We start from the raw sequence: 15,843 nt of genomic DNA, 5'->3' as shown, positions 1-15,843 counted from the left end.
GGATCACAGGAAATAATGATTTTTGCCTTTACCATTTTATCCACAACTGAGAATCTTGTGATTATTTCTATTGGCACTATGTTTTTCCCTGGTGTTTTGTTTGTTTTAGCGTTGGATTGCTGTGATTTACTATCACTCTTCATGAAGACGTATCTTCAACAAGTGTGTGTCTTATACTATTAATAATGAAGCACTTAATTGTTTCACTTTTACCAAAACATTTGAATCACTTTTGATACTCCCTCTTTTTTTGTTTTGGTTGGAAACTTAACCATACACACAGTATATTCTGCACCCTAAGAATTTTGAAGACATTCAAACTCCCAGCAGTGCCAAGATGGCATACCCACCCACGTTATGGTCCCCACAAGAGGGAGGGTTGGTGGGGGAGGGGTCTGAGGAAGGAGTGAGGCCTCCAGCAGTCACAGGCATTTGGGCATTGGCCCAGGCAGCTGGTATCCTTCACCATGGTGTAGCCATGAGCATTCCTTCAGGTTCACCCAAGTTTTCTGGGTTCCGTCTTACACCTCCAGTGCAAGACCTCAGGTACTGAGGGGCTTTTTCAAAGGTGCCTTTTGATGTGACATTTCCCAGCATGCTGCTACCTGAACCACTCTGCACACTGCAGTCCCTGGGCTCTGACCCCTAGACCTACTGCTCCTGTGCCTGATCTAATGACCTGGGCTTCTGCTTGCCGTGGTATAGGTGGCAGTCATGGTGGTGGGGTGTCGCGTCCAGCGCAACACGGGCAGTGAGGGTACAAGAAGGGGTGTCTTGGGTTAAGTTTTTAAGAAAGAAATATACAGAGATTTAATGTACTTTAAATCTCAGAAGGCCAGGGGTCTCGCAGTTCTGAAAGACTGGAGCTCAGAATAAAGCCGACTGGAGGTTTTTATTGATAAGTATACAAGGGAGTAGTAGTGTTTTTCTGGCATGGTTTGTGGGACTCATTTATCACATTATAGAAACAACCCAAACCAATTATGTTGATCTTCAGACAGCCGAAGCAGAAAGTCCTTGAAGTGAGGTATGCAACTCTTTAAGGGACATACGTCACATGTCGAAATTGCTTCACAGAGCTGAGCAGAGAGAGCTTAATCTTATCACTCTCAAGACTTTTCTCCCAATTAGGTGAGAGGGGAAAGCTAGAGTCAGCAGCGGCATTTCCCAGGCAGGGGGAAGGGGAGACAAGGCCCCTTCCCAGGTCTTTCTAAGGCAGCTCATCGGGGGTCTCGGGGTTCCGCCTGACTTGAGTTGTCCACCACCCCCACCGCCCATGGGGAATCTTACTCGTCATTGGTTGCAAACTCTCTTTTGGAGACTAGATAGAGAGACATGAGGTGTAAAACATTGAGATAAATAACATCCCAAAAAGGCACAGTCTCACAGACTTTTCTTTCTACAAGGAAAGACATGGGGGGGACAGTATGCTAGGCTGCTGTGTGACAACAGTGGGGAAGCACAGAGGAGAGGAATTCAGTAGCACTTAACAGGGACCAGGGCCAGGGATAGCTTTGAAGAAGGGGGTATCATCTGAATGGATATTGTGTAGGAATACGCATTTACCAGACGGGGAAGGGAGGGCCGAAGAGAAGTCACTTGTGGGTATGTGTTTGTGTGTGAGGTGGGACTTGCCAGGAAAATGCACCGAGACTGGAAACTGCAGGGTGTACCTCAAAACTTAGCAAGCAGTTTGGTTTTGCAGAGCTAAATGCTGGGGAGCGGTAGGTTGTGGAAGATAGTGCCTTCTCTATTGTCCCCAGCTTGATTTTCTTCTGCTGGGCCCTGAAGTGTTGAAAGCAGGAACAGATTTTAATCACACTTGATTTTTAGAGAGACTTTTATCACCATAACATCTGATCCTGGAGGGAAATGCCTCATTTTTAAACCTGGACAATCAGTGTTGCTGCTTCTACTCACAAAAGGACACCTGTTCGGAAATCCTGGGCTGAAATTCTTCATCCCAGTGACTTTCTCAGATATTACAAGGGCGACAGATTTTAGAAAATGTCCTCCCAGGAATATCTGTCAGTAGTTGTCAATGTTGAGGAATTTTGCTCCATCATATTTTTTTTTTTACCTGCCCTGATTAAAAGATACAGTAACAGGAGTTTCTTCTTTTACCCTCTGACAAAGGTGTCTGTGTTTCAGAAAAAGAGAGGATTTTATACTTTTCTAAATTCTCCAATTTTTGAAACAAGTGAAATAGTCCACAGATATATAAAGAAGTGCATAATTTTTCCACCCACTTCTATTTCTACTCCCCTGAAATAACCAATAATAGCAGTTTAATAGGTGTCTTTCTATGTATTTCTCTAGATGCACAGAAACGTATTCATATATATTCACACATTTAGAGTCTGTTTTGTTTTTTAAATGAATGTATCACATTGGCCATTTTCTAAAGCTGAAAACTAATAGCATCTCCCTTGTCACCAAAACGCACGAACTCTCCTTTAGTAAGAGATTTTCAGTTTCCTTTGGACTTTAACTAGTGACACATGGTGTTACCTCCAGAACTCTAGTCATATATGGGGCTCCTCAAATCTCAGAGGCTGAGGACTGGGGTCCTCTGAAAACAATCTGAGTGCTCATCCAACTGGGGCGCAGTTACCTCCTATGAGACCCCAGCCTCTTGCACGTGATTTGGGCTAAAGCCAGTGTAACCACAGCTCTGCATCAAGCAGAACTTTGACTTGGCATCTTACAAAATCAACTTTGAGATTAAGTTTGCAATGTCCTACGAGTTTGTTACCAACATTCTTCATTTCATTTTGTTAATTAAAGCTTATCATTTGGGAGATTAGAAAATTGCTTTCATCTTCCATGTACTTTGTAAGTAAAAGTTTTACCTAGTGACTAAGTTGCATTCACTAAATTGCCTAGAACCGTTCAACTAGATACGTTGCTATGCTGTGGATGAGATGGCAGTTGAGGGTGTTGACTTCTTTTTTAAAGTCCTTGTCATGGATGTTTCTCATCCCCATTAAGGCAGGCTGATTTGTGGCCTCAGTCCCAAATCATTCCTATGAATATATATTAACCTGTGAGTGTAGTGATTATGCTATAAAAGTATTTCTATCTGAGTGTCATGATCACTGCTCTTTAAGGAAGTGAGCCAAGGCATGGTGTCCAGAAGCCATCACAAAAACCACTAGAGAAACCTGGTGTCTAAGGTTGGATCCAATGCAGTAAGATAGACCACCAATAGGACTGTTTCAGTAGTGTCTTAGAAGGGATTAGACAGGGAAAGGTATTTATAGGATTTTAGTGCTGCAGTTGGGTGATTTTAAAGAGAATTTGACAAGAGAAAACCCTTACATAAACTATGGGCTTTGGGGGATAATGATGTGTTGGTGTAAGTTCACAGGTTGTAACAAATGTATCACTTTGGTGTGGAATGTAATTGTGGGGAAGGTTGTATGTGTGTGGGAACAGGTAGTTTCCCTATATTTACTCCCTATATAATTTCTGCTTAGTTTTGATGTGACCCTAAACAGCTCTGCAAAATAAAGTTTATTAATTTAAAAAATTTAAGAAGAGAGTTTTGCAAGGTGGGTTGGGATTGGGCAGAGTTATGACATGTTAATTTTTAAAATTATTTATTTTAATAAAAATTTTATATATTTAAGGTAATGATGTTTTGATATTCATATACATAGTGAAATGATTACTACAGTCAAGCTAACATATCCATCTTTGTATACTGGAAACTTGCTAAGAGTAGATTTCAGGTGCTGTCACCACCTCCCCCCCCCCCCCCCCCCCCCCCCCCGCATACACATGCGAGCGAGCGCGCGCGCGCGCGCGCACACACACACACACACACACAGTAACTATGTGTGGTCATACTAGTTTTGGATTGTGGGCCCAGTAAGTTGAGGGTCTTGAGGTAAGCTATTGGACCTAATAAGTAAGCAGTCTTACTTGGTTTATAGTGTTTTCTTTCTAGAATAAGTGTTTCCTGCAGCAAACAGCTAGATTATTTTGGTTTGATCTCAATATTTTTTAACATAGGGACAGGAAATTTGTTTCATTTCTCAGTGAGTTTCACCAGATCATTTCTGAGGAACATCTTCAGAAAGATCTTAACCCTAAATCTCACAGAAAAACTCTGGCGATTGTAGATGATGTGTGGACACTTTGAGCCACTTTGAAGAAAGGTAAAACCAGGGAGTGTCAGGACCCCGTGAGAGCAAGTCTGTGATTCTCTGCCATTTTGAAGAGCAGTCAGTCAGCCTGTGCACTTTAGAAGTTTTATGGGTTGGGAACTGTGATTTCCCTTAGTTGGTTCAACTTACTAGGAAGAACTTGGAGTCTTCTACTGAAGTGGAGTTAACCAGAGTTGGAAAGGCTGAGCTTCATAGGCCTACCTAGTGGCATTGGAACTAAAACCTCAGGAGTTGGACTTTTTAAATTTTTTCTTGATTGTCTTCTTTATCTGTACCAGCTTTAAAACATACTATATGAGTTTCAGGATACCTACAGAACACACGTACTAAAGTAGAAAGGAATGTTTGAGTGTCACCGGTCATTGACAATTGAAAGCAATAGTGTCAGGATAGTAGAGAGTAGTCCAGTGACTAAACCTCTGATAACCGTACTCTAATTAGACTACTTTCACCATCATTTCTTTCTTTCTCTCTGTATTGCAACTTATCCCCAGGTTCCTGACTTGGAAAGTCGCACTTACCATTCATTTTCTAAGGCAGTCTTTCCACTTTGCCATTTCTAGGTGAGAAACTACAGAACAAACCTAAATTGATATTTAACATCAAGCCCCCTGGGGTAAACCCCAGTCCAAGAACTAGATTACTTATAAAAACATAGATAAGCTTTTGCTGGTCTTAGGCCTTTTGTTTATTGTTCAAGCCAAGAGATGGAGAGCCTACTGACTGTCACTTTTTCCACACTTAAAAATTTAATAACTCTCACAAAATCAGTGCAAAATATTTAATTTGTCTTCCCAAGGTCAAACAAATACTTTTTTCAATTTTTTTTTTGTGTGTAGGGGGGGTTGTTTCTTTTAAAATTACATTCGTTGGGCATTATTTATGTTGTAATACTTCCTAAATCAAATCAATTTCAGGGTCTGGGTGTTAAAGTAGGATCTGTAGCTGGCTGATTGACTGAAAAGACTGTGTTTGATGATTTCTTTGCACAGTTCTTTGCCCAGAGGAACATGTATTTCTTATTTCCTGTTTTCAAGGAGAAACTGATCTGCCGTACCTGTGGCACGGGGAATCCTGCTCACCTTAAATACTGTGTTACCTGTGAGAGGTCCCTGCCTTCACCACAAGAGGTAGGTTGACTGCATGTGCCAGTCCTATACTGAGTGGCTGCTAAATGTTCAATGTTAATGATAATGAATAAATGTAATCTGCAGAACAGGGAGGAAGTAGGAAGAGGCAGAGAGACGGAAAGAAACTTTTTTTAAAGAAACTTTTCATAGTAAAGAAAGCAGCATTTCTAAATGTGGAGAGAACGTTATATATTCACCAATAAAAAATTGTTTTCAAAGTCTTAACTTCAAGGGGATTCAATAAAATTTGTTACTTACAATTTTGTTGAGTAACTTCACATGGAAGCCTGGAGCAGCCAGTGGGGAATGGACGCATTCATATATCATGTAGAGTCAGGTATGTCTTCATGGACTGTGCCATGCAGTTTTTAAAATTGAGTGCACTATGGGTGCTCAATTTCTGGTTTTCCTACCACCCAGTTTTGAGTGTTTAAAGTGAAGGCATAGGAGTATGTGCAGTTTATATAGCAAGAATGGGTTCTTTTTAGATGATCTGTTTTATGTTTATAAAGTGTTTCTGATGAAGAGGAAGCTTTAAAAATTACTTCCAGGGGATTCTTGCCCTGGCCTAACAATACCAAAAAGAACTCAGCATTTACTAGCCAACTTAGAAGAAAAAAAATCTTGCTTCTTTGGGGCCATTTTATACACGCACACACACACACATAAATATAATAAATATAAATATGTATATTTGGGGGGTTTGTTCTCATCTAATGGAGATTCCTTGGGAAACTGGACAGGTGGGTAGTAATTACTGTGGTAAACATGGTTAGTATCAAATGGGGGTGTATTTAGTTGCTGGTGTTGTTGAAACAAAGCACCACAAATTGAGTGGCTTAAACAACAGAAATTTATTATCTCACAGTTCTGGAGGCAAGAAGTACAAAATCCAGGTGTGGGCAGGGCCACGCTCTCTCTGCAGTTCTAAGGAAGGTACTGTCCATGCCTCTCCTAGCTTCTGGTAGCTTCGAGCTTCCCTTGGCCTGTAGATGGCAGTCACATGGCTGCCTCCTCCCTGTGTGTCTTCACATCGTCGTCTCTCTGTGTGTGCCTGTATCTGTGTCCAGATTTCTCTTTTTTATAAAAACGCTAATCATATTGGATTAAGGCCCGCCATAATGACCTCATTTTAACTTGTTTACCTCTGTGAAGATCCTATATCCAAATAAGGGCACATTCTGAGTTACTGGGGGTTAGGACTCCAACATAATCTCTTTGGAGGAGACATCCCCTAACAGGGGAGTTGGACAAGGTATCTTTATGGTTGTGTCTAATTACTGACAGTCTGAGACTAGTTGATTTGAAGGAACTCTTTTTGTTCCAATATTTATTGAGGTATAATTTACATGCAATAAAACTCACCTATTTTAATTATACAGGTTAATGAATGTCAGTGATTATATACAGTCATTTTAACCACCATCCCAATGAAGATGTAAACAGTTCCATTACCTTAAAAAGTTCTCTTATGCCCCTTTGCAGTTGAGGTCGTCCCCTGATCACTGGCCCCAGAAAATACTGATCTCTTTTGATACTATAGTTTTACCTTTTACAGAACTATATAATTTTTTGTGTGTTGATTTCCTTTACTTAGCACAATGTTTTCAAGGTTTATTCCTGTTGTTTAATGTATTAATATTGTTTTCATTTTGATCATTGAGTACTGTTCCACAGAATGGATATAATACAGCTAATTGACCTATACACTAGTGAATGGGCATTTGTGTCATTTCCAGTTATAGGCTATTCCAAATACTGCTGCTCTGAACATTCACGTTAAAGTCTGTGTGGACATGGTTTTCATTTCTCCTAGGAGTAAGACTACGGGGTACTATCTAAGTTCATGTTTAATTTTATAAGATATTGCCATGCTTTTTTCCAGAATGGCCTCACTATTTGCATTCCTACCAACAATATATGAAGGTTCCAGTTTCTCTACGTTGTCATCATCACTTAGTATTATCAGTCATTTTATTCAAGATATTCCCCTTCTTACTATTTTAATGTCTATGGGCTCTGTAGTGCTATCCCCTCTTTTATTCCTGATATCTGTAATTTGTGTTCTCTCTCTGCCTTACTCTCTCTATCAATCTTTGTCTCCAGCTAGATACTTTTAAATTTTATTGAACTAGTTTCTAGTTCACTGATTTTCTCTATTTTTTGGTTTTCCTTTTTTGAGTCTTATTCTTTATTATTTACTTCTCTTTGCTTTGGGTTTAATTTAAGAGACTTTTTCTAATTTCTTAAGGTGAGTACTCAGATTATTGATTTAAATGTTTTCTTCTTTTCTAAAAGAAACTATAAATTTATGTCTAAGAATTTCTTTACTAACCCCAGAAATTTATATAAATTGAATTTTTATTGTAATTCATTTCAGTTTTATTATATTTTTATTATAAGTTCTTTTGTAATTAACCTGTGATTTCTTCTTTGACCTATGATTTATAAATTGGTTATTAATTCCACTGTAGTTAGAGAACAAACTCTGTATGATTTCAATTAAATTAATGAGAATTGTTTTATGGCCAGTATATAGTCTAACCTGGAAAACATACTAGGCACACTTAAAAAGAATATGTGTTCTCTTATTGTGGGTATTGTAATTTATAAAAATCATTTAAGTCAAAGTGTAATGTTACACAGATTTTATATGCCTTCACTGATCGTTGTCTAATGGTTCAAGCAAATGCTGAGAAAGAGGTATTAAAACCTTCAGTTATGATTCTGGAATTGTTTACTTCTCTCTTTAATGCTGTCACTTTTTACATCATGTATTTTGTTAGGCACATAAACATTTTTGATTGTTATATCTTCCTGATGAATTCAACTTTTATTGTTATAAAATGTTCTTTATCTCTCATAAAACATTTCTTCCTGAAACCTGTTTTATCCCATACGGTAGAGCCACTATTTTTATTGTTTAAATGGAATATTTTTTCTGTATATTTACTTGTGTCTTGTGTGTGGCTTATATATAGTTCCTTTTTCGTTTTCTTTTTTTAAAAAGTCCATTGTGACAATCTCTGCCTTTTAACTGGAATGTTTAGTTCATCAAAGTTATTGTAATTATTTATATAGTTGGGTTTTGATCTACTGTTTTATTACATGATTTCTACTTTTCCCATTTGTTTTGTTTCCTTTGTTTCTATTTTCCTACATTTTGGACTATTTATTTGGATAATTTTTAGAATTACATTTTAATTTTCCTATTGGCTTTTAGTGGAATATCTTGGTATTCTTTTTTAGTAATTACCCTAGTGATTAATATGTACATCTTTAACTTCTTAGTTTAATTAGTTATTGTATCACACCAGGTAAAATACAGAAATCTTGCAGTTAGATAGGTTCATCTTTTTACCTCCACCCTTTATGTTAGATTTATATACATTATAAACCCCATAAGAATGTTGTGATTTCTGCTTTAAACAATTATATGGTGGGCTTTCGGTCAAGGTGGCAGAGTAGGTAAATGCTATGCTTGCCTCCTCTAATGGCCAGTAAAATTACAAATAAACTACAGAACAACCATCTTTGAGAGTTACCTGAAGTCTGGCTGAACAGAAGTCCTATAGAATATAGGATATAGGATATAACTAAGGATATGCAGAAGAGGCCACCTTGAATCTGGTTGGAGTGGTGGAGCCACAAAACAGGCTGGTCCCACACTCACATATGGCAGTTAAAAATCAGGAGAGGTATATTGGCTACGGAGGTCACTCCTGAGGAGTGAGGGGTCCCAGCCCCATGCTGGACACCCCAGCCCAGGGGGGTCTGGTGCCAGGAAGAAAAGACACCACAACTGGCTGTGAAAATCAGTGGAGATTGTGGCTGAGCCACTGAGCAGCTCCGGTGGGCTGCTGGAGTCCCAGGTATTTCTCTTCAAGGGCCGGCACATGAACTGACTCACTGACAAACTCGTTCGCTCTGAGCTCCATCACTGGGGCAGTAGCTCAAAAGGTGCCAGAGACATACGGGGAGGAACTGAATTGTCTGGCTTCAGCATGAGGGCTGGAGAGGCAGCTCCCTCCCAGAGAGATGTGCTGGCAGAAGCCATTGTTCCTTTGTTGAGCCCTCCCCCAACCCAGTATACAAAGGCAGGTGGCTGCTATAGCTGAGTCTCCATTAACCATTTGCTCTGCCCTGCTGATTCCCTGAGACCCTGCCCAACCCAACTTGCAGGCCCACCCAAGCAGCTTCCAGTGGCTTTTCCATACAAATGGCCTATCTTGGCTCATACTTTGCACTTTACTATAATCTCCCAAAGGTTCACAAACCTCAGACGTGTAGCATCTGGCCTTGCCATGCCCCATACCTCTTGCTAAGCAGCCCTGAGCCCAGCACTAGCAGCAGCTGGCCTCAGTTCCCAACTGCCTCTCCCAGGCACCTCTTAGACCAGCACAAGTGGCAACCATTACTTTGTAGCTCATACCAAGTGGCCCCAGGCAGGACACAGGGAGTAGCTGACCTTGGACTGCAGCAAGGCCCATCCCAAGAAGCTCCAGAACCAACACACTCAACAGACAGCTTCAGATAACACCAGAGCACTACCCAACCACCTCCACAAAGGAGAAACTCAAAGGGAAGAGTAGGAAGGCACCAGAGCCCTACTAAAGTGAATCCTGCTGCTTAGGGTCAGCCCCTGCACAACAGCTCTTCTACTGGAATCACAGCTAGTCCTCACAACCAGTCAGTCTGCTTGTCAATTTCTCCCACTGATGTTCAGACAGCAACCAAGGCTCAACTACAACAGGAAGGCACACACAATCCACACAAGGGATACACTTGGAGCACCTGGTTCAGGTGACCAGGGAGACTGTGCCACTGGGCCCCACAGGACACCTACTACATAAGGTCACTCTACTAAGTCCAGGAGACATAGCAGTTTTACCTAATACATAGAAACAAAAACAAGGAGACGGCCCAAATGGGGAGAAAAATAAACATGCCCCAAATGAAAGAACAGAACAAAGCTCCAGAAAGAGAACTAAAAATAATGGACACAAGCAATCTACCAGATGCAGAGTTTACAACACTGGTTATAAAGATGCTCAGTGATATCGGTGATATCAGTGAGACCTTTAACAAAGAGGTGGGAAACAAAAATCAGAAAGCAAAAAAACAAATAAAGAACCAGTCAGAAGTGAATAGTATAATAAATGAAATAAAGGATACATTAAAGGGAATCAATAGTAGATTAGATGAAGTAGAGGATCGAATTAGCAATTTAGAAGATAAGGTAGCAGAAAACACCTAATCAGAGCAGCAAAAAGAAAAAAATAACAACAAAAAAAAGGATAGTTTAAGGGGCCTCATTGTTTTAAAATTAAATTTATTGGGGGTGACAATGGTTAGTAAAATTATATAGATTTCAATTGTACAATAATAAGTGTCTATAATACATCATCTATATATCACATTGTGTGTTCACCACCTAGAGTCAGTTCTCCTTCCATCACCAAAGGGGACTCATTCTAAATGATAGCTTTGCTTGGTAGAGTAATCTTGATTGTACGCCCTTGCTTTTCATCACTTCGAATATTTCATGCCATTCCCTTCTGGCCTGCAAAGTTTCTGTTAGGAATCAGCTGACATTCTTATGGACACTCACTTGTAGGTAACTAACTGCTTTTCTCTTGCTGCTTTCAAGATTCTCTTTTTGTGTTTAAACTTTGGCTTTTTAATTATGACATATCTTGCTGTGGGCCTCTTTGGGTTCGTCTTGTTTGGGACTGTCTGTGCTTCTTGGGCTTGTATGTCTATTTTCTTCACCAGGTTAGGGAAGTTTTCCATTTTTTTTCCCTTGAAATAAATTACTCAGAAAAGCTATCATTTAGAATTGAAGGACAAATAAAGAGCTTCCCAGACAAGAAAAAGCTAAATGAGTTCATCAACACCAAACCAGTATTACAAGAAATGCTAAAGGAATTCAGAAGAAGAAAGAAGAAAGAGGAAAGAAGAAAGAGAAGGAGAAGGAGAAGAAGGAAGGGGGGAAAGGAAAAGGAGAAGGGGGAGGGGGAGGGGAAGGAGGAAGATAAAAAATATGATGGAAAAAGAAATACATAGATATCTACAATTACTTTAAACGTAAATGGATTAAGTGTTCCAATCAAAAGACGTTAGGTGGCTGAATGGATAAGAAAACAAAACCCTTACATATGCTGCCTACAAAAGACTCACTTCAGATCGAAAGCCAAACACAGACTAAAAGTAAAGGGATGGAAAAAGACATTTCATGAAAATTGAAACCAACAAGCAGAAAATCGGGGGTAGCAAGTCTTAAACCAGATAAAATTGACTTTAAAACAAAGGCTGTAACGAGACAAAGAAGGACCCAGTAAGCCCACTTCTAGGTATTTATTTGAAGAAACCCAAAACACTACTTCGAAGGGACATGTACATTCATATGTTCATTGCAGCATTATTTACAATAACTAAGATATGGAGGCAACCTGGGTGTCCATCAATGGAAGAACAGTTAAAGAAGAGGTGGCACATATATGCAACAGAATATTACTCACCATAAAAAAGAATGAAATCTTGCCATCTGCAACAACATGGATGGACCTAGAAGGTATTGGGCTGAGTGGAGTAAGTCAGACAGAGAAAGACAAGTGCCATATGATTTCACTTATATGTGGAATCTAAAGAACAAAATTAATGAACAAACAAACAAACAGATCGAAACATTTTTAAGGTTGCCAGATGGGAGAGGAGTTGGGGGAACAGGTGAGAAAAAGGAAGGGATTAAGAAGTACAATTGGCAGTTACAAAATAGTCATGGGGATGTAAAGTACAGCATAAGGAGTATAGTCAATAATATTGTAATAACTATGTATAGTGTCAGATGGGTACTAGATCTGTCACTATATCACTATGTTGCTTACTTGAAACTAATACAATACTGTATGTCAACTGTAATTGAAAAATGAAAAGTATTTAAAAACAATTATATGGTATATAAAGAATTAGGAAGAAAAAGCAAAAATGATAAAAACTGGGTTTTTTTGTATTTATACAGATATTTATCATTTCTGAAGTTCTTTACCCTTATCTGAGGATCCAAGTTCCTCTCCAGTGTCATTTCCTTCAAAGAGAACTATCTTTATCATTTCTTATAGTGCAGGTCTACTGGCAGTGAATTGTCTACGTTTTCTTTTATCCAAAAATGTCTTTTTTTGGCCTTCATTCTCAAAGAGTATTTTCAATGGATATATAACTCTGGGTTGACTTTCTTTCAGAACTTTAAGGATGTTCTACTGTCTCCATGGTTTCTGATCAGAAGTAAGAGGCATTTAGTTGTAGTTCATTCTAGGCAGTACATTCCTCAAACTAGTCATGTATTTTATTGCCTGCTAAATCAAAACAACTACAGCAACAGAAATCCAGCACTTATCAGAGAATATTAACAGAATCCAGTATAACCACAACTTAACATTTATAATGCCAGGATACAATCTAAAATTCCTCAAGGTACTGAAAAACCAAGAAAACTGTGTGGTTTTGGGGGGAGGGGGAGTAGAGACCAGAGCAAAAAGTCTGGTCTCTGTTCAGATATTTCATCTTTGGCTGAGCTGCTTTGACTATTTTGTGTATGTGTTGTTCATGGGTCAGTAAGCGATGTGAGTGCACAGAATTTGGGTAGCTCCTCTCTGTCTTTTTTCTTTCTGGGAGCTCCCTACCTCTTCAGTAGCCAAACATTACCCAGCTTCTGGTGCTCCTAGTGAGAAATACTGCCCCTTTCCCACCACTTCACATACACTGTGTGGACTGCCTTTAGCCCCAGGCTAAAATGGAACTAACTGTGTATCACCCTTCCTCTTACATGTTCTTGCTACAAGTGTCTATCTGCTTCTGTTCCTATATGTATAATGAGTAGATTTTATAGTTTCTGTGTGGGAGTCATTTGGTATGGTCTTATTCCACCATGACCAGAAGGAAAATCTGTATAGTTTTTTTAAAAGATGATTTCTGTTACATAATATGTGTTTCTTTTTCAAAACTGAGACTAAAACTATGCTAACGAGCTGGCAAATTTGATGAGAAAACCCATTTTTTCCCAAATCAAATCTGTTGCAATTTTAGAGTAGTCTTTTTTGATTGTTATTTGATTATCTCTATGACTTAACATAGCTTCCGACTTTATGTCACTCTCCCATTATGAAATTGCACTTTATAATTCTCCAAGGCACTAGGGAGAAAAAATAGTGAGATTGGGAAAGCATAAAAAGAGAGAAAAGTGGTACTTGGGAGTTATTGGAGTGATCTTGGTGATAGATTTATGTAAATTGCTGGGCAAAAGATTTATTTTCTCATTTTGGACTTCTTATATAAATAGTAAAATAATTTAATTGATTGTATTAATTTGCAGTGATGTAGTTGTTTCTGGATCTCACCTATCAACAAAACTGTTTCAGGAACAATTACAAAATTGCATTTGTTTTCATAATTGTATTTTTGTCTGAATGTTATGTCAGAGTTTAGAGGTCACAATGAAAGTATCATTGAAGTTCCATTGAAGTAACAATGCATGTTCCATCTGATAGCTTTATGTCTTTTCTTTGTTTAGCAGCATTAATATGAATGGGGTAAGATTACTTTTCTTTCTTTAAAGCAATGTTATATCAAAAAAAACAAAAAACCCACATGAACAGTAGATGCATTTAAACAAAAGGTCTGAAGGCTTTGTATTTGGAAACCCAGTCAGCAAGTTTTATCAAAACCCTATTTTAACAGTAGGATAAATTGAAATTTAAGTCTGAAGCCAAAGTGTGTAAGGGGTTTCTCTTTAGATTTATCCCAAGAAGTTGCCCCTAGTTGCACAGAAATGGGGCGAGGATAAGTATACACGAAGACAGATCTTTCTCAGTCTCTGTGGCTGTTGGGGGCTGATGTGGCCTCTTTCTGGAGAGATGTCTGTTCTAAGATAACAGCAGGCTTTGAGGGAAAGTTGTCCTTAGAAAACATTTTTCCTAGTGTGCACATTGTTAGTATTATACATGTATGACATATAATATATGACAGTACATATATTCAGTTATCAATTGAATCAATTATTCATTCATTCAGTAACTACTTGACTGATTTCCATATGCCAATATATCAGATACTGTGCTAGTGGGGAAGAAATGTGAAATGATAGCCATTTTCCTTAAAGAAATCAGGATCTAGTGGAAAGCAAGATGAAAAGGGAAGGAAGCTGACATGGAGTATGACCCTGTGCTAAGCATTCGTACATACTTAATTGCCATTAACCATCTCAAATCCCTCTACAGACCTGTGAGGAAACTGTTGTATTGGATGCATGAAGTCATGGATAAAAGCCATGGCCTGGGTTCAAATCTTGTGCCGTACCCTTTTTGTGCCTCAGTTTCCCTCTCTGTAAAACCTCACCTCATGGGTCTGTCATGGGATTTGATGTAAGGGTACAGGGGCAGTGCTCAGAACAGTGCCTGCACATGGTAGGTGATCACATACCCATCTCTTACTAGGCAATAGTAAGTAGTAGGAACAAAGATTCTAATCCAGGTCTACCTAACAGTGTCAGAAATTCTCACAAAACAATTCTATCTCCTCCTCAAAATAAAACAATTATTTTCATGTGTTGGGAGTGGAAAATAAATTCACATTTCCATATGGAAACCCAAACCCCAAAGGATAGACAATAAACCTCAATTGTGACACCTTAGGTAGCTCAGCTCTCCTATATTCTTTATTAATGTTAGTATAGTAAATCAACAGTAGTCTTGCTACATTTGGTATTAAAAATACTGAGGAATATCAAGACGTGTGAGGCACCAGTTTCATCGACTTTCTGTGAAGGAATGCGTGCTCCTTGAATTCATTTGTTAATTGGTGAAGCTCATGGTAATTTTCCTCTTTGGGGCAGAAATACCTTATTTCCAGGGCTTGCATGGATTTGGGACTTTTTTCTTTTCTGGATTGGGAGGGGGTTTGGAGGATATGGTATTGATCTGCCTATAAATGCCATTGTGTTCACCAGTCCATGTGCAGTGGAGATAAAGCTCCTCCTGCGCCCACTCAGAAAGGGGAGACGGTTTCCTGCTCCAAATGTGGTCGCCGGAATCGCCGGGGTGCTTGCTTCTGCGACTGGTGTGGAGCCACGGTGGGTATTTAAAAACTGAGCTTCTTTGTGCTGAGCACCTCACCACCACCTAGAGAGAGCCCGGCTCCTCCTCTTCCACAGCCTTGCAGAATCACTGCTTGGAATTTGGGTACTAGCACCTGTTTACTTCAGAATCTGGAGACAGAGTTAATTAAATCTCTTAAATTGAGAATAGTTTCTCATTGGTGTCTTGATTAGCGTTTCTTTGAGGTTAAACTTTTTCACTGATTTATTAACTATTGGTAGTTCTTTTATGAATTGTCTGCCTACCTTTTTAATAAAACACTAAAAATTATTTATTTAAATAAGTGTTGCATGTAAATAATACAAAAGGTGTAGTGTGAAGGGTTAGTCTTCCTTCTCATCCCAGTCCCACAGCTTCTCTCCCCAGAAGTAATCACCGTTACCCAGTTTC

General features: G+C 39.0%; 1 protein-coding gene across 1 annotated transcript in view; it reads left to right on the top strand.

The window, feature by feature from the left end:
- DZANK1 (double zinc ribbon and ankyrin repeat domains 1) overlaps positions 1-15,843 on the top strand; it is a 102,488-nt gene that overhangs the window by 46,174 nt on the left and 40,471 nt on the right. The window contains exons 10-11 of the mRNA XM_033095191.1: positions 5,210-5,302; positions 15,306-15,428. Coding sequence (XP_032951082.1) covers positions 5,210-5,302; positions 15,306-15,428 — 216 coding nt within the window. The remainder of the gene's footprint in view (positions 1-5,209; positions 5,303-15,305; positions 15,429-15,843) is intronic.

This window comes from Rhinolophus ferrumequinum, chromosome 23, assembly GCF_004115265.2.
Source record: "Rhinolophus ferrumequinum isolate MPI-CBG mRhiFer1 chromosome 23, mRhiFer1_v1.p, whole genome shotgun sequence".
Taxonomy (NCBI): domain Eukaryota; kingdom Metazoa; phylum Chordata; class Mammalia; order Chiroptera; family Rhinolophidae; genus Rhinolophus; species Rhinolophus ferrumequinum.
This window is presented reverse-complemented; position numbering and strand designations above follow the sequence as displayed.